Source organism: Lissotriton helveticus, chromosome 3_1, assembly GCF_964261635.1.
Source record: "Lissotriton helveticus chromosome 3_1, aLisHel1.1, whole genome shotgun sequence".
Lineage (NCBI taxonomy): Eukaryota > Metazoa > Chordata > Amphibia > Caudata > Salamandridae > Lissotriton > Lissotriton helveticus.
Genome location: NC_136061.1, coordinates 1,101,716,773 through 1,101,736,775, shown reverse-complemented (window position 1 = coordinate 1,101,736,775; position 20,003 = coordinate 1,101,716,773). Strand labels below are relative to the sequence as shown.

The window sequence follows — 20,003 nt, the reverse complement described above, 5'->3', positions numbered from 1 at the left end:
GTTTCGGGGTCAAACCCATTGATCTCCTAGATGGTTGAAGATATCCACGCTACAAGTGGGTGGCATTTTATCTCTCAATTTATTTCATTTTTGGGGGGAATCCAATACGTTTGGGATGCACCTTTTCTCTTTTTTGTGTAAATATTGCTGTTTTGGTTGAATCATTATTTTTAATCGCACATGTTTGTTTAGTTTTCTTTTAGTGGTAGGTTGTATCTCACCCTTAATACACGGGTGATGAGATCACAGTGCTGATTGTGGTTTTATTCTTTTTAGATAATGAATTAGCAAAATGTGGCTTCTAGGATGTACATATTGTATGTCTTGTGGTTGCTCTAAAAGTATCTCTTTGGCCTGATGAGGACCCAATAAATTGCAAGGGTAAAAACGCAGTAGACGCACCTCTAGCGAAATGGTATAAAGCACTGATTGAATCTTGTTCCGATTTTAATTTTAAATGTTTTAAAGCAGACAACTTTATTAAATTCAAGACCCTTTGACATTTTGACTTTTTTTGTTTACACTGTACATTGTCTGTATATTTTTGTTTAGTGTAAAATGGTGAGCACAAATGGTCTGCTTTTATATTGCATTTTGTAATTGTTTTGAAAAAAAACGTAGTCATTTTCACTGTTTTGCAAATTTCCTGTGTGGGCAACTGTTTTTTGTTGTTGTTTGTTTTACATATTATATGTATAATAATTTCTTCTGAAACCATTGTGGTTTTCACATTAGTCTGCTCAAAAGGCATCATGGTGTGCAAATCGCCAAGGTGGCTTGATAGAACGTGAATGCCATATTGAGCTATCTTTCAAAGTATTGAACGCCTCATATCCCAAGCACTTGGGGAACCCCCTTGATCTTGCTGATCTGAGGAGACAAAACAGCAAGATGCTGAGCTGGAAATGCTGGCCATCCACCTTAATTCAAAGGCACTTCCTATAGCCCAGTGTCACAGTTTTATGAGGCCCTCACAATTCCCTAAACATGAGTCTAGCAGTAGTGACCACAGGGTCCTCACACAGCAGTGAAAGGAGTTTATAAATATACTGTCAGAGTAGGGTCTCCTAAGGACAGCATTCCTATAGGGACACAGTACCTTCACACTACATTGACTCCCAGCTCAAACATGTTTTGTAGGCAGGCAGTCAGACCACATTACACCATCAGGTGTTCAATTACCTATTAGAGTACAAGTCTATAACAAGTTAAGGTAGGAGGGGCATGACCACTGTTCCAGGCCTGACACAGATACTATACCATATCGAACATGTGCTGGGCTGGTAGGAAGGTCTATAAAGAAGAGGGATTTGTGCCTGCCCTTTACCCTTCAAACAAACATCATCCAATGGTTGGAGTCATACCTAGAGGCTCGAGCGTTATCGGAGATACTGTAAGCAGGACCAAGTCATACTTAAGGTGTTCATTCTCTCTACTTAACAAGGTAGTTGGGAAATAACTTCAGAATACAGCAGCAGTCCCCTTGATCTACTTCTCAGGTTTCAACCCTTGTGGCAACTATGAATCTAGGTTTTTGTCTCTATGGCCCTCAACGTGACATTCTATAAGAACATAAATGTTCAATTCTATAACAAAGAATAAAAAAGTGACTGAAACTAAACTCCTGCCCATCATTTACCGAGGTCAGCCTAGACAAGTTTAACTTTTGATCATTTGGAGATGTGAATAAAAACATATTCCAGTTTTTAAAAAGCTAGAAAATCTGTTGTACTGATGGACTGGAGGGCGTGCTTGGAGGGGGACCATCCTGAAGCCCTGTGTGAGGGATCTGTGGATCACTCGAAGATCCGAGGATAAATCACTATTCTCCAGAAGTCTTGCAAATGAGTAACAACTTGATAAAGAACACCAGATGTTTTAAACTTTTGGCAAAGGCGTTATAATATATTTGCAAATAAGCTTAAGAATCTTCTAACTAGCTTTAGTGGAAGATTGGAGACCAATTTTATTGTAAGCTCCTACCACATGATGTCCATTACCCAGAGATTTGAGGTGATACGATGCGGAGTTGGAAAGAAAGCCTTCATCTTTCCACCACAGGTATGTGTTGTGAGAGCGGCCCAATGAATCAGGAGTATCAAACGTGTTACTGGTTCATTCATGAAGGGAAGCATATGCTTCTATATTGCTTTTGGCTTCCTGATTGTCTCTGTTTCACTCACTGGGAGGAAGAATAAGTCTGCCAATTTTTGAAGGTGCTGAACGATCTTGCCATATTAGTGCTAGTTGCATGTATGCATCGTCAAAATGTATCTCAAACAGATGACAGTGGTTTCAGGGCACACTGAGAACCCTTGACTAGATTGGACTTCTGGGAGGAAGGATGTACTCCTCAGCCAACTGCACCTGCGCATGTCCGCATCATGGCCATTGGTAGCAAACTCGTACTGGACACATCCAGAGAGGAACTGATAGGGAATCCAAAATGGATTTTGCTTGAGCATGACATCAAGAAACTCGTCCAGGAATGGTGACATCTCATGCCATAATTGCCGCTCCTATCTGCCCTCTATGGCATTTACTAACTTGATGGAAGTAAGAACACATTTTCTTCCTTTGTAGGGACTAGTTGACTTTCTTCATGGTACAGGAGCAAAATACATGATGAGGAATGATTATGTGACTGCCTCTGAGCAGCCGCAGAAATAAGTTGGTAATAACCTAGCTCAAGAGCCTGAGGGACTCCATTTCCATTTAATTACTTCCTGTTGCTACAATTATGCATGCAAGATGGACTTTCCTCCCAGAAATGATCCAGAATAGGAAAGACCAGGTTGACCTTCTAAACTGGTCCTTAATATCAAAGAGGAAGACGACAATGATGGTTGCTGAAATGTTAACTATCTATTTTGGGAGTTGTTCTCCTTCATCTCCATTGGCGCGGTCTTGTTCCTGAACATCACCATCTGCATAAGGGTCTTTAGTTTGCAATTCATCCTGCTCCTCTCATTCTGGAGCACATCCTTTTTAATGATCAGATGGAGTGACGTGCAGAAGCAAAGGGTGTCTGTTGTGGTGGAGGAACAGGTTTGGATGGACGTAGCACAGATAGAACTGGCAGCTGTGTGCCAGGGATTGGATGGGTTCTCTTTTGATGCGTGAGGCACAGGCTGACCTGGGTCTAGTTGAAGAGGATGAGAAGTTGTCATGAACAAGTTACTCAGCTTCAGTAATGCATTATCTGACAATATCTAGTTGCAGATTCTGTAACTTTGAATTTACCAGGTGTCCGACGGGATCCAGAAACGTTTGCGTCAGTAGTGCCCCAGTGAGCCATCGGCTGGCTCCGCTTAGATCTGCGTGACATTGGCAGCGACATCACGGACACCTATATATGTGCCACCTCGGCGCACGTATGTCAGTTACTTATGACTTTTTCCATGCCAGAAGCGAGGAGCCATGAAGTGAACTGACTAGTGTGTGTCAAAAGTAGAGCCCTATAAAGGGGGTCAACCCTAGCCCTAGAAATGAGTCCGCAGAGCGGGGAGGCATGAGTGAGTCTGTAAGAATCTTCTGAAAGATATTGTCTCTACCAGATAATGCATTACCAAAAGTAATTAACTTGTTAATCTCATAGAGACTTCTAGCTGCAGATTCCTTAACTTTGAATAGATGCCCAAGCCATACTTACTGGCGGTGGGCTGTGGACACGTTTACAAGACTAAAAAGCCCTGCAGGACCAAAAGGGCCTACTGCTTGTCCCTGTGGACCGGACTATCCAGGCAATAGTGCTTTGCAAACGTGTGCAGTGAAGCCCACATTGCAGCCTGCAGATGTCCAGGACTGGCACTCCATGAGCCAACGCCAAGGTGGCAGCCTTACCCCTGGTGGAATGGGCTTATATACCTTCGGGAGTCTGCTTTTTTCTGTGGGGCATAGCAGATCTTAATACAGATAATGACCAAGCTCAAAATGGTTTGTTTATGCACTGCATCACCCACAGTTAGTCATCCCCACAGAACTCCTTTGTGCAGTGAAAGTAGAACGACAATGTTCTTTTTGGGTCCAGATGATAAGAGATGCTCCTTTTCCTTAGAAGGATACAGAGGAGGAAGGAATGAGACAAGTGCGAAGCACCACCTTATCCAGGAATGTCATAAGATAAGAAGACTTGGGTGACAAAGCCTGCAGCTCACGCAATTTTCGGCATTTCTTATTGCCCCTAGAACGGCTGTCTTGATGGTGAACAGCTGGAAGGGACAACTGTTATGGCTCAAAGGGACCACACATGCGATACCGGAAAACTACATACAGATCCCACAGCAGCATGATAAAGGGCTCAGGGGGAAACATATGTACAAGGCCTTTTAAGAATCTATCCACAGTAGGGGACTTAAATAAAGAGGGTTGGCCAGGCAGTCACAAGAAAGCAGACAGAGCAGGAAGGTAACCCTTAAGAGTGCCCAAATCAGAACCCTGCGGGGTAAGGGTAAGAATAAAAAGAATAGTAGACTGAGAAGCAGAAAGAGGGTCAATAGACCTTTCTGTACAATATTTTTCAAATATTTGCCAACGGCAGGCATATACAGTCTTGGAAGGCCACCATGATAATACCACATACTTCAGAAGAAAGGTCGAAAGCTGTCAACTGTCGCCGTGCAATCTCCACGAAAGCAAGCAGAGAGTTGAGGGGCTCAGGTGGAGGCCCCTCATCTGTTGCTGCAACAGAAGATCCTCCCGAAGAGGCAACCTGATCGGAGGATCGATGCTCATTCGAAGAGGCATAGGATACTAGACTCTCGGTGCCCAGTCCGGAGCTACAAGAATGACTTGGGCCTGGTCGTTCTTGACCTTTTTGAGAACTCTGGGCAGAAGTGTTATGGGTGGAAAGGCATACAGGAGCCCTGAGCTCCACTCACGACGGAAAGCGTCACAAAGCAACAGCTGCATTAGCAACTCCAGCGCACAATACTGCTGGCACTGCGCATCCTCTTCGGAGGCTAACAGATCTAACCAATGCTCTCCCCATTGTCGAATGAGACCTTATGCCACCTCCGACTGGAGACCCCATTCGGGATCCACTAGGCATTGATTTCTGAGTTTGTCCGCCCTAGTGTTCACAGAACATACCAGGTGTTGAACCACCAGGGTCATACCCTGCTGTTTTTGCCATTTTTCAGAGGCATACAAAAGGTCCGCGACCCCACACCATCCTGCGTGTTGCAGTATCACATGGCAGGATTGTTGTCAGTGAACCTTGTACCAACTCTACCTTGACAGAGGGAAGAAATGCTTTCAATGCTAGTCGGATCGCCCGAAGCTCCAACAAGTTGATGTGGAGCCCGACTTCGCCAGAGACCAGTATCCTCTAATCTCCACCTCTCCAAATGGCTATCCCATCCCAGGAGTGGCGCATCTGTCACTACTACGAGATCTGTGGGGAAGGGAGAGGTGTCTGCCTCTGACCCAATCATGGTTTGTTAACCACCACTACAGGTCTTATGCAGTTCCCTCTGAGAGCTGTGAGAGATTCCCCTGATGCCAACTGGAACTTCAGGTCCCACTGCAGAGCCTGCAAATGTCATCTGGCGTGATTTACCAACAGAATGCCGGAGGCCATGAGTCCCAGCAGCCTCAGAGTAACTCTCACCGAAATCCAGGATAGAGGCCGAAACATCGGTATCATAACAAATATCCTGGACTCGCTGCTAGGAAGCATAAACCTGAAACTGCAGTGTGTCCGGAACAGCTCAAAGGAAAGGGTGCATCTGAGAAGGAGTCAGGTGTGACGTCGGCACGCTTACAGCGAACCGCAGTGAATGCAGGAGGTCTGCCATAGTCTGGAGGTGGGAGATGATTGCCTGGGATGAGGATGCCTACAACAGCCAGATGTCGAGATAGGGGAAGACTGAAACCTCTAACCTGCCCAGATGAGTTGCATACACTGCCATTACCTTGGTGAACACCCAAGGGGCGCTGGTAAGGCCAAAGGGTAGCACAGTGCTGAAAGTGCTCATGGCCTATCTTGAACCACGGGTAAAGTCTAGGGGCTGGCAGAATTCGGATGTGAAATTAAGCACTCTACAAGTCCCAAACTACCAGCCAGTCTCCTTGGTCTAGGGCAGACAAGTCCTGAGCTAAGGTGAGCATCATGAATTTATCCTTTTTGAGGAAGAGATTGACAGTCCAGAGATCTAGAATAGGACAAAAACCTTTGTTATTTTTTGATATCAGAAAATAGTGGAAGTAACAACCACTGCCTACTTCTGAAATCAGAACTTTCTCTATAGCCCAATTGGCAGGGAGAGCTGAAACTTCATCTCAGCGCAATAACAGATGATCCTCCGTCAGGCATTCTTGAGTTGGCGGTAAACAGAAAAGGAAGAGTGTAGACATCCAGAATGATGCAAGATCCATTTCTCAGATGGTAAGGACCGTCAGCATGGGAGATGATGTTGAATTCTCACTTCAACTGGACTGGCATGGTTTTGCAGAACCAAACTAGGTAGGCTTGGAGGCTACAACTGCTGAGGAGTGGGTGGCGGATGACTCCTGGCTATCATTCCCACAAGGTCGGAATGTACAGAGTCCATTTCCTCGCACAACTTGGCGAGTCTGTGCAGGGCGGTGGTATGACTGACACAAGTGAAAATCCCTTCCATTGCCACGAATGGGGCAAAAGGCAGACTGGGAGCTGGGTGTTATCGAGAGGCCCAAGCACCTCGCCACAGCCTGTGAGTCCTTCATGCACTCCAGTGCAGATTCTGCATTCCTTCCAAGGGAAAACGATTCCCATCGAAGGGCACGTCCGCTAGATTGGCCTCGACATCCCCTGAAAGGCCAGATGTTCTCAGCCAGGCTTGGCATCGTAAGCCTACTGTTGATGAAACCACTCTGCCCGGCGAGTCAGTCGTATCCCGACCACACCAGATAGTGAACTTTGCCACATCTTTCCCAATTTTCACTGTTCGGGAGAGCACGGTCCAGGACTCCTCTAGAACCTGTGGCAGCACTTGCGCAATCGTTTACCATAAGATGTGTGCGAGAAACAGCCTAATCGGCATGCAGAGTTCACCAACCGCAAGGCTGGTAGAAGAAAACTTCTTCCCAAGTGTATCCAGACTCTTGGATTCCCTGCCTAAGGGAGCAGAAGGAAAAGCACCATGGGAAGTTGAAGCCTGAACTACCAAGATCTCAGTGGTGGAGTGTTGGCTGAGGAAACTTGGATCACCTGGTGCAAGGCGATAGCGGTGTGCTATTGTCCTGTTCACAGTGCTCCTTCTGCTGAGCTTGGTCCAAGTGCCTAGAAGGACATTCGTAAGTGCCTCATTGAAGGGCAAAAGGGGTTCAGATGAAGGAGCCACAGGTTAAAGCACTTTGGTCAAGATATCAGTCTTGACGTGCTACGAGGCCCTCTTTACCACCATTAGTTACTAAAGACAGTGGTCCCTAGAACATTGAAAAATTAACAAATAGGATCAACATAAGCTAGATAGCCAGCATGTTCTTTGTCCAGCCGGACAGCGATTTATTTTGCAAATATAAATATAGTTTAACACAAAATTGAAGGTAATGTCAAAGAGGCACAGCCTGTGACCCACAAACAACAAGACAAAACAGCAATTTTTACAGGAAAAAGGCGAACGAGGCGGTCTGTTTCCAGGTACACAGTGAACAGACTTGATTCAATCACAGTACCATTGTACTATTTAGTGGACATATGGTACAAAAATTGTCGATGTTTCGATGCCCAAACTCTAAATAAATGGCATCATCTTCAGGACAGTATTATAAACCATGTCTGTCTTGGGATCATATAGTTTCCGGAGGAATGAGCTCAACAGCCCATGTGGATGTCCAATGGAAAATTCCGGGGAGCGTGGAATTGATCTACAGATGGCTCACGGAACACACGTTGAGGATGATATAGCCGTCGCAGGATGGCGAATTTCGGCAGTTTACGAGTAGATACTCTCATTGCGTGCCGGTCGCCGTGGGTGTGTGTGGTGATCTTTACCACCATAGCATAAGATGCCCCTTTCTTTGTAGCCACTGTAGGTGGAGAGCATACCAGCATCTTGAGAGTTTTCCAGATCACTGGCCTCTGCAAGCTCCTCTTACCAGTCAAATCCCTCACACAGAGCATCTTACTGGTGTTCTAAAGGGTAGAGATCCCTCCCATTCTTCTCCCATGCCTGAAACCTCTTCAAAATGAACAGGCAACGATGCATAACCTCTGGGCTCCATCAGCAATGAAGTAGACGTCGCCCAACATTGATCGAAATTAGAGTAATTGGTTATCAGAACGGGGCTGGCACTGGTGGCACGGCGAGAAGCAACTTTAGAAATGGCGCCGGGGAGGTCGCCTTGGAAAGACCGCCACAGACCTGGAAGATCCATGAGACACCCACCAGTGCAGAGGCCGGAGCTGTCCGCGTGGAGCCTGATGGGGTCTCCTCAGACGAGACATGAAGTTGAAGTCCGTTTGGACTACTACTTCTTATCCTTATGCCTCTTCCCTGAGTCCCAAGGACATCAAGTAAGGCAAAGAGGACTTGGAGCTCTTGGAGCAGTCCTTCGACCTTCTCTTTCTCAATCGGGACCTCCAAGGAGTCGCGCTCGAAGGTGTTGATTGCTGGGCTGTAAGGAGTTTCATAGATCAAGCTCCAGACACCATACGCAAACAAGATGGGGGTCAGTAACCGACATGGCACAGTGACAGGTGCCACATGGCTTGAAACCTACCTGACTATATGTCCTCCCTCGACACACAAGAAACAAATATTTCGTAAAACTTCGAAAAAAGTCTGGGAAAAATAGACAGAGGGGTAGCTCTTCTCCAGATCAGCAATAACTGGCACAGAAAGAAAAGAACTGACGTACACGCGCCTGGGTGGCACCTTGATAGGTGAAGGCGACGTAACAAACAACACCAATTATGTCATGCAGAGCCGAATGAAGCGACCCGCAGGCACCCAATGGTACTGCTCATGCAAAAGATTGCAGATCCAATCTAAGGTCTGGGTTATTCACAGGTAAGGAATCTGCAGCTAGAAGTCTCTATCAGATACTCTTTGCAGAGCATTAAACACCATCTGGTACAGGCCTGGCAGAGTATAATGGTGGTGAGGCTAAAATCTATCAAAGAGCTTGAGTAATATTTGTTGCCTAGCAGAACCACTAGGCACAATCTGGATGTTCAATTCAAAAGGCCTTCTACTTGAGGGCAGCTCTGAGAGGCGTGATCTTCCAAACAGATTGGCATTTTCCTTCTGGCATCATCATCCATACTTCATCTTCACTGAATTCTTCAGCTGTTTGACTGGAAGAATATTGCAAAGGATGTGCGGTCTGGCCTCCTGCCTAATCATGATAGGAAAAATTGAATTATTGCTGAGAAAGGACTTGGAACACAAATCAATGTTTCCATTGCTGACAAAATGTTGGTCAACAGTGTGGTCCCTTGACAGGGAAGGCTCGGTGATGGTCACTGATGACCAAGGTGTTTGGTCTTGCAGGAAACAGGAGCAAAGACACAGCCTTAGACGAAGAGCCCAGAAGCTTTGGTTTCTTGGTCTTAATTAAGTGGAAAGAATCCAGAACTAGACGGCTGCACCTTTGGGGCAGACACAGATGGTTTAGAGTTGTAGGGTTAGAAGAAGAAAAGGTTCTATCCAGATACTTAGAAGAAACAAGATCCAATTTCCATTTCTCCACATTGGATGAAGGGGGTACATGTTTCACTGGGACATTACTTGGAGAGGTGGCTTTCAGCCCATGAAGTCAGCCATCTCAGACTTTAAAACATCTGGAGGTCAAAGTCTTAAATATTCTGCAACTCTTAGCCACCTGCCTTAATCTGTGCCCCACATGATGCACAAGGACTGAAAGAGGATTTCAGTTTGGAAGGGGAGTCAGCCATGTTACCACGAGGCATCAGATACCCAGGAACAAAAAGGTAAAAATGGCTTTCTTTCTGCAGCTGGGGTGAGGCTAGAAATCAGGAAGAACAGACCACCATATCCAGATGTACAAGTATCCAGAAGTAAGAAGAGAGCAGAGCTCTCGGGATTCCCAGTTGCCACTTGACATGCTATAAGAAATCTGACAGCTGGTGTCTCTGTAGGTAGTTGGTGCTCCAGGTCACTACACTTTATTGAAATATGGGTCACGAACTGAGTTGGATAAAGTACAGATAGTATATGGCAGTTTTAAATTTTATTTGAACACATTAGTACACTACTACAACTGACCAAGGTTCCCAGCCAGAGAATGGGCAATAATTCAAATATGTGAATCTATGAAACACCAATGCTTTGTAATACCAAAGTTGAGTCTGAGGAGAGGGAGTGATTCACAAGAGGCAAAGCCTTGAGTGGTTCACAATGCCTTTCTCCACCCTAAGCATATATACTTTGATGGTTTATGGCATACTGTAATTGTGAGGTACAATAGTTCTCTGAAAGACATTCATATATAACTACATCATCACATGGAGATAAATCCATCCAGTGAGACAGAATCAAAATTACTAGGTCTTGCGAGTATGGCCCGAGATGTTTTCTACAGTAAACAGTTTCTAGAAAGGTATGAGTAAATTAGGTAGTGTTTTCTCAAGTCAATTAAGCTGTACTGTGCTGATAACATGGAATATGAGCTTTACACTCTAGTAATAAATGCTGGAATAGATGTTTATTATTACAATTGCTCCAAATAACATATTATGGGGAATCACTAATTTTTACTGGCATGCCAGAAATAGATGTCACATATACGAAGTTTATTATGCCTTTTAATACCACTGTTTGTGGACAAAGGACTATTACTAAAGAGGTGTGAAGTACCAAGTGGGCCATGAACATTCCTCTAACTCGGCAACCCTATCCAGAGAACCATCTTATTAAAAATATATGTATTGCTCTCTGTAGTTCTGTCTGTCTTGTTTATGTCATGCTGTTTAGTCATGTGTAGAACTTATAACATAGTTATTAAACCAGAATCTTGGAACTATGGGATACATTTCTGTAGTGATATAAAACTTAGTTCAATGGGCATGAGTGGTAGCCTACTTATTTTTCTCCATAAAGAGATTGTAAAATGGAACTGCAATCTCGATTTATGTAATTAGTTGGCCTGTGCCGTATAACAATTACATCGAGTTTGACCACTGCACTGCAGCAATAAAGGAGTGAATATATTAGAACTTCTGATCCAAACAAAATGTTTGAACGGGCCACATTTATTTCACTGACAAAATATAGATGCACACGCACATTAACACATTATTAAGAATTTTCTGAGAAAACATCATACTATATGTACTCAAACGTCCAAAGGGTAAACAAAAAAATTTACACTGTCCACCATACCCATATTGTAGAGGAACATGCAAACTTCGTTCATCTATTAATCTTCTCCGTTTCAAAGAACCTTAAAAAGAAAATGATAGACAACTATCAAATATGGGCAAAGTCAATACAGTATGATATTAAAGAAAGTATTTTTTCACAGTTCAATAAACCTAAAGGTTTTCAATAAAATATGAAAATGTGTCATATGTATTGTTTGCACAAATAGATGTTATCAGTAAATCAGCTATATCTAACAGTGTGCTGTAAACTTGTATCAAGAAAATAGAAAAACGAAGCACACCTACACAAAATAAAAAGATTCAATTATCCATGCCTTTACTCAAGACTACAACTTTGTTTAAAACAATATGATATAAAATAATACTGTAAATACCACATGGTGTACTGGCAGTTAGTGGAGGTGAATTGCTGATATAGTCCAATGACTGAGATTCAGTGCACAAAGCAGCAGGTGCAGATCCTGGAGTATTTGTAATTTTGAGGTTAAGTGGAGTAGAATTAAGTGAGAGGCCTGTAGAAGAACATTTCTCTATGGGCATAGTTTTATTTAGTTTTAATGGGGTTTTCTCTCCCTCTGTATCAGTATCCGACTCCTCTGGATCTTTATCATCATCATCATCGTCATCATCATCCTCTTCCTCCTCCTCGGAGTCCTCTGTATCTGACTCCGAGTTGCTCGGGGTCCCTGCAACAAAATTAAATAATCAAATCAGGGTCAATGGAAATAAATTGAATTAGGAAATATGAAATCAAATGACCTAAAACTATACTATAATATTTAAGAACATTGGGTTCAAATTAAGTGATATTAATACTCTATTACTACAATAGGCAGCTAAATGATTTCTTTAGATATTGTGGTGTCTAAAGAGGACAACACTGTTGCCAGCCCTCATGTGAATTTCAACAGTTTTTTTTCCAGATACTGTATGATATTAAACTTCTATTAGTAACATAAAATTTAAACTTTAAATTGTACTTTGCTTAAACAAGGGATAGAAAGCAATCCTCCCCAAACCTGGAGTAGCCAGAGCAGCAGGGCACCGGAGCACCTGAACCCCATCCTCCAAAGTACCAAAGGAGGAATGAACCGCCCCCAGACGGAGCCATCCGTCAAGAACAAGAAGGCACTCACAGGAGACACAGCCCCCCACCGGGAGGCGAGTACCGAAGACCAATCAAAGGGTCCTCGCAGAATAGGGGAGGAAGGGCGGGCCGTTAAGGAATCTGCGGCTAGAATCGTCTCTACCAGATACATCGTTACCGAAGGCAAGTAACTCGTACATCTGATAGAAACTACTAGCCGCAGATTCCGTCACGTAGAATAGATACCCTAGCAATACCCCCTGGCAAGGAGGGTATGCGAAAGGACCCCACCAGCCAACACAGAACAGAGGGCCCCACAGGGAACCAGATCTGTGGACCAGGTAGAACCTCGCCTCTACCAGGCAATGGGAACACCCACAAGCAGACCCCCACCAACCCAAAGGGGATGTAGGAGGGGAAAGAAGGCTGAAGAGGCCCGTACACTGACAGTAGAGGAACCAAGGCAAGGTCGGAGAGGCCGAAGCACCCCACTCCCCACAAGGCAACACAGCGTCCGCCCAATGCCAACACAGGAAGAGTTGAAGAAGAAGCCTAGAGGGCCCAAGGAAACGAGGGAAAAGAAGGCAAACCCACTCTAGATGGAGAGCAACCTGCCAGCCAGAACAGCGCCTGCAGTCAAAAGCCGCCAGAAGCAAGAACAGCCCGAGGCCCCAAGAAGGCCGAGTAGGCGGCGCATGGCAAGGGAGAACACAGGGTCACCCCAGACCTCAGGACAAGAGCAGGGAGAGGAGGGGATGCCCAGGCACACCATTACGAGCGGCCACGCACAAGACCTCAGGTAGCAAAAGCAACCTACCTAAACGCCATGGAGAAAAGGCCCCCAAAGGCGACCAGAACCCCCCCAGCTGAGCGCAAGCCATATGACCTAGGGTACGATAAGCCCCACCATGGGAACCCTCTTTGGAAGAACTTCCGCAGCATAGGAACAAACAAAAGAGCCATGGGGAAAAAAACACCCCAGCAAAAGACTTGACAAGCAGCCCAAGCAAGCAGAAGGCCTAATCTCAGGGGCAAATCTGCGCAACAATTCCAACACATACACATGGGCCACCCAGCAGCCAACAATGCCAAGGTTCCCAAAGAAGGACGCAATGGCCAGAAAACGCACTCTACAGCCAGAACAAGCGGCGTAAGAAGGCCCAGAATCAACCAGACTCAGGAATAACTGAGGCGGGGACAGAGGAGGAGGAGAAGGAGGAGGAGGAGGAGGAGAAGGAGGAGGAGGAGGAGGAGAAGGAGGAGGAGGAGGAGAAGGAGGAGGAGGAGGAGGAGAAGGAGGAGGAGGAGGAGGAGGAGGAGGACAGAGCCCTGACAAGAGCCTCTGGGTGGCGGAGTTGGCCGGGGCATGGAACAACAGGCTGCCATCAAACGGAAGATCAATGAGTCGCTCCCGAATATTCTCAGGGAATACTCCATCCCAAAGCGAAGCATGGTGACGGAGAGCGACCGAGGAAGCCATGGCCCGGCCCAACACCTCTGAGATGCCATGGGCGGAGAATAAACGCCGCCAGCTAAAGGCCATCCAACGCATGATGCCGTAAGTCTACTTCACCACCCTCCTGGGACGCCGCAGATCCCAGAGACTCAGCCGAGTCCCACAAACAAGAGGAGGTCCGAGCCAGCACACACAAGGTGTTCAGAGCCCGCAGGGCAGCGCTGGTCGAGGCGAACATATTGCGCCCCCAAGAGTCCAGCCAGCGGGCCTCTCGAGGCGGCGGAGTCAAGAGTGGCGGCAGCGAGGAAAAAGCAGTCCGCAAAAGAGTACTGGAGGCAGAGGGGTGGAAGGAAAGGCACAGCGGATCACGCGGCGCCTGGAGATGCCAGTGCAGAAGATGCTGAGGCACAGTGTCTAAGGCAGGACGCCTCCAAGCCCCCGTCAAGGAGGAAAGGATCGAACCTTCAAAGGGAAGCAAGATTTCCCTCCCACCAGAGCCCTGGTGGAGGACGTCCAGTAGATGGTCCGCCGGAGAGTGAGCCACCGGGTCACCCATACGCAGGATGCCCACAGCCGTGGACACCGCGTGAGTGAAGGCCGCACCCGCCTCCATAGGGTCCCGCGGTGGGGAAAGCAGGTCCTCCGTGGGCGACGGCTGCAAACTAAGGCGGCCTTCCCCGAGGCCAAGCGGGGCAGGCAAGGGCCAGACCTGGAAGTCAGAAGGAGCCAAAGAATGAGGGACCTGCCGCTCTTCCGACAAACACCTCTGCCTCAGGAAGGGCGGGGAGCCACCCATCGACGCCGGTGAAAAAGACACCACACGGCAACAGGTCTCCGGGGAGGATGACACCAATAAACATGCTGCCTCTGGAGAAAGAGCGTCCGAAGACAAATCGGCGGTACGACCCCTGTGCAGAGCCGTAAAGTCCGCCACCTGAGGCGAGGTGCCGGCACCATCCGGCGTCGCCAGCCAGGGTTACTCCAAGTCACCCCGCACCGGGGACCGGAGTGGGGCTGGAGCCAAACCGGCCCCGGGGCGGTGCCGGAAAGGCGCCGACCCGACCTCCACCGAGGTAGTCATCCGCGTGGGGGAACAAGACGTTCCTGGGGAGTGACACGAAGCCCTCCGCCAGCCGCGGCCCAGAATGAGGCGTAGATCGCTCGGCAACCCATGAGGCGGTGCCAGGTACGATTCCACCTCCGACTCGCCCCCCGTCGAGGCAGCCGCCTGCGGGGGAAGACGAGAGGGGCCCGGAGAGGGGTCCTCACCCGGCCTCGACCCAGAGCGGGACGAAAAGGGTTAACCGACCCCTGTGGCTCCGCGCGGGCAGCTGCTGCCGGCGCCGCACAGGCGTCACCTCAGCCTTCGACAGGAACACCCTGTCAAGGGAGCAAGAGGGGCTCGGAGATGCGACCCGTGCCCCGGCGACCTCACGACACCACAGGGACTCCCGCAGGAGTTTACGGCGAGGCAGAGACGCCGTGGCCTGAAGGAGGTGCCCCAGAGGAGCCGCACCCCAACAGCACCACACCATCCAAGCCTGGAACCGAACCAGTCGGCACCAGAGCCTCTGGCAGCGCCGCGGAGGGCCCTGCGCAAGGCGAGGGGTCCGCTGACGCCCAGGAGGGGAAGACGCCAGCGAGGCCTGCAAAGCCGCCACGTATGTCTCCATTTGGACTCTCGACGCCCCCACACCGGGAAACGGTGGATAGGACGACACGCGGAGCCTTATCACCCACGGAGAGCACGCCCCCTGAAGGCCAGAACACAGCCCCTGAGAACAAACTGAGACACTTCCCCACCGGGGAGCGATGTTACAGGATATCGGAGAAGGGTGAGGGCGACGACCATGGCCAAACCTGAAGCCTCCCGCCGAAGCGGACGAGGGGAGTACGTTGACTTGGAGAGACGCGCCGAGAGAAGTTTCATGCGGCGCTCCCGCCTCGACTTCGGCTACAACTGTTGACAGGCCTCGCAGTCGATGGTGCCGTGATCCTCCTCCAAACACCACATACAAATGAGGTGCGGGTCCTTCGCCGACATAAGACGCACACAAAACGTACAAGTTTTGAAGCCCGAAGGCATTCGTACACTGTTCCACCAAAAGAATGGAGAAAAAAAGGGCCCGAAACAGGCCCGTAGCAAGGACCGGATCCATGTTGCACGCGGAAAAGAAAAAAACTGATGTGGGCGCGCCGAGGCGGGTCTTATATGACCTCGCTGACGACGCCTGGGCGGAGTCGCATGTTGTCACCCCATCCCCGGTGGGATGCTGTGGCAAAAAAGTTTCCGGATCCAGATTCGCGCCTGGGGATAATTCTACGGGAAGGCATCTGCAGCTAGTAGTCTCTATCAGATGCTTATATCAGAGGGATATGTATCGCCAAGCAGGCTGAGGTGCTCCACTCCATACGCTGAATACTCAACACTATTGATAATGCACTGAACGAACTAGATGCTTCAGCTCTACCCTCCTTTGATGTATTGATGAGCGACACTCCTCTCAGATTTTCATAACCTTGCGGCATGTGAGGTAAACTATCTCGGCAGATACGCATGAGCTCAGGTGTATGGCGAGGGTGTGAGACCTGGTTGAACACTGGCTAGGCTTCTTCACCCCCAATACGAATCCTCTTTTAATACACACCTTCAACTGGACGATGGTACCGCAATCACATGCAATCAGGATATTACTGCTGCTTTTCTCTCTTGTTACACTCGCTTATATACCACTTGATGCCCCACTGCCGATGACGCACTTACCAATTACCTTGCCGAGGTGGCTATGGTCCCGCCTCAACCATTACTGCTGATGAAATCTCGCAGGCCATCGATGACCTGAGTGGTACCCGAGCCCTGGGTACTAACGGCTTATCCGGCATACTTTATAATACTTATAAGTCCTCATTGGTTCCCCATTTATTGTAAGTAAAAGCGGAATCCTTGGAGGGCGTATCTCCTCCTCCCTCAATGCACATAATCGTCATTACCCTTTTACTTAAGCTGAACATACTTACCGCTGCGCTTCCTATATACCCTTGTCTTTGTTGACTCAAGATTATAAAATTTTGGCTACAGTCTTCACCACTCGCCTTTCCCTAATCGCGGACAAGATAATTCCCACGTTCCAGTCTGGTTTCGTCCTGAAAATGATCCAGGTCGTTTACCCTTAATGAAATGTTTGCGATCCATGACCAAATTACTCCTGATCTTTCCACCGCAGCAATATTGTTGTACACTGAATAAGCATTTGATTTGTAGAATAATCCTTTTTATATGCCACAAATACGGAAAGATGGGGTTCCAACAAGCTTCTCCAATCGTATTCGCCTCCTGTACGTGAGTCCTTTGGTCCAGCTCCGAGTGAATGGTGACTTAACTAATAATTTTACACTTTCAAGAGGTACCAGGCAGGGGTGTCATCTGGTGCCCATGCTGCTCATCATAGCCATCGACCCCCTTGTGCGGCATCTCCAGCAGTGCCATTTACAGCACAGACTAAGATTTCACTGGGGACCTCTTTTGGCTTTGATATATGCAGATGATGTGATGTTGTTCATCAGGGACTCCAAAACCAATTTCTCTACTCTTCTACGTGAAATTGTGCACTTCGGGGTGTTCTGCAGACATGTCTATTCTTCAACATTCCCATAACCCTGTGGCTAGATTTTTTGACCCACTTTGTATTATACTCATTAGACTAGTCTGAATCAGCTGGCAAACATTGACAATGCCGTACCTGTGTGCAGGATTTTGCGTCCCTGATTATTGTACTAATTGGTTGCATAGGCAAATTTAGCGTACTATTGACACCATCCTGATGCAAGGCTGCAATACTTGAAGCCGGAATGGTCGCAGCCGCGCCCATGCTTGCTCTAAACTATCATACCACAAGACTCCTTAGGAGATACAAACCCTTTAAACTACAAACTGGGCCTGAGTTAAGTTACAAATATATCTGAACGTCGACCTCCTCTATTCCCTGCACCTACCACTTCTAGATAACCCTTGGCTTCCTCTGACCACTAACCAAGCGAACCCTATCCTTGTGTGGACTACGCACTCTGGGCTACCTCTTTCATGATGCCCAGCTGCGCTCTGTAGCAGCCGTAACAGAAAGACATGATGTGTCTTGTATGGACAGGTTCATTCTACACAGACTACGCAATTCCATTCGCGCTACACTTCCATCTTCCCCAGCGGATTTTCCCCCATTCACATTATTTATCATATCTAGTGGTGCACACTTGGTCTCCTGACTAGATCACTTATCTCTCACACTTCGGCCAGCGGTCAGGATGGGGGCTCGTGCAGCGTGGGAGAGGGATCTGCTTGACGCTGCTGGACAAGACATGGGTTTATTACTGTGAGAAAACTTCGTTCTTATCTAGCAATCATGACATAAATCACTACATATTAAATATATACACAGGGCATACAAAATGCTACACTTGGCAGCAAAAATGGTCCCTACGATATCACACTGTTGCTCTAGATGCGCAGCAGAGCATGCCAACTTTTCACATCTGGCGTGGAACTGCAAACCAGTACTGGCATATTAGGAGGAAGTTTTTTGCCATCTTTCCCAGATTATTGAATATGAACTCTGCCTGACCCCGCTGTTGGCACTTTTGTGCTATGTTACCCCGCTAGCTGCAGACGTTCTGCGAAACGCTGCCATTGCTCTACTTCTTGCTAAGACACAAGTCTCTCTACACTGGGATGGATCCACTGTCCCAACGGTGAAAGCTTGTATTCGGGACTTAATGTATTGTGACACTACTAATGACACGTATGCTACACTGCAGCCACCTACCCCCAGACCCAAAAATATATGGCAGCCATTGTGGACTTATTTATTGCTTTATCCAGAGGAAACTGAGTGGTTGCATTGTACTTAAGTTAAGCCCCGTTTGGTTACACATGCAAACGCAAACACATTTCTGCAATTGTATCCCTGTGCGCCATTTCAGTGCGTCTATTGCTGCCCTCTTCTTTATGATGGAATAACAATACGGTGGATCACCCTTCCCCATAGGTTGTATCTCGGGACCTCTCTTTATTCCCCCCTACCGTCATTCCTAATGTAACTGGCACCACCTGATTCTTCTCTGTATGTGTAGACATGTCCTTTACCGAACATTATATATTTTTGACTATTGAAAATGCATATGATGATGCTTTTATGATGGCATTTCTGACACCCCTGTATATCCCTCGTTTTCCTCCTTTCTATTCTGTTGGTCCTTTTATCGTTGTAAAACTCAATAAATAGTTTTTATATTTTTTAAACATATCTGGACCATCATTGCTATGCTCCTAAAAAAAAAATGTAATCAATACTATAATTACTCACCCACTCAAGACACCCCACCCTAGCACCAGGTTCATAAACAAAGAGAACCTCAAACAAGTCACCATTTTTCACACATTTATATGAACACAGTTAAAACATCCCTTAAATGTTTGTTACGTAACTGTTGGTCTGCTGTCAAACATGCAGCCTACATAGCCCAACCTTATACTTAACCATAACATCCTCATTCTCAGTGAAACTTGGTTGAATGAATCCTCATCCACAATTCTTGACATACTAGTCCCCACCAGCCATGCCATCATCAGACCAGACCATCCAGGCCGCTTAGGTGGTGGACTAGCCAGTCTCTATAGGAACACACATATCTCCCCAGCACCGCTTTTGCCCTCTTGTGAATATCTTAGGATCAACATCATAACCTTCGACAAGTGATCATACTCTCTGCACACTTTCTACCACCCTTCTGGTAGCAAACATATGTTCATCGACCAGATCACATAACTGATCTCCTTTTATTATGGCGATCATAACAACCACATTTTTCTTGTGGGATTCAACATTCACCGGAACAATTCTAGCAACCCTCTCGTAAACAACCTTAAATCCTTCCCTCCAGGACCTCCCCCTTACCCAAGTCTACAACAGCTCGACCAATAACAAAGGGGCTACCTTAGATCTAATCATCTCAAAAGAGATTTCTATGCAAATTGAATCCATCCTACCTTGCGACGGACTGACCACTACTGCCTTACCTTCCTAATATCAGAAAAGGAAAACACCAATAAGGGCTAACCTGTAACAGTGAATCAT

General features: G+C 47.1%; 1 protein-coding gene across 15 annotated transcripts in view; it reads right to left on the bottom strand.

Moving 5' to 3' along the window:
* The window catches only part of BAZ2B (bromodomain adjacent to zinc finger domain 2B), a 1,221,971-nt gene that overhangs the window by 763,827 nt on the left and 438,141 nt on the right, over positions 1 to 20,003 (bottom strand). For all 15 annotated transcript variants that reach the window (XM_078681689.1, XM_078681691.1, XM_078681692.1 and 12 more), the window contains exons 10-11: positions 11,707 to 12,018; positions 11,331 to 11,391 (exon numbers count right to left, since the gene is read on the bottom strand). In XM_078681689.1, the coding sequence (XP_078537815.1) occupies positions 11,331 to 11,391; positions 11,707 to 12,018 (373 nt within the window). The remainder of the gene's footprint in view (positions 1 to 11,330; positions 11,392 to 11,706; positions 12,019 to 20,003) is intronic.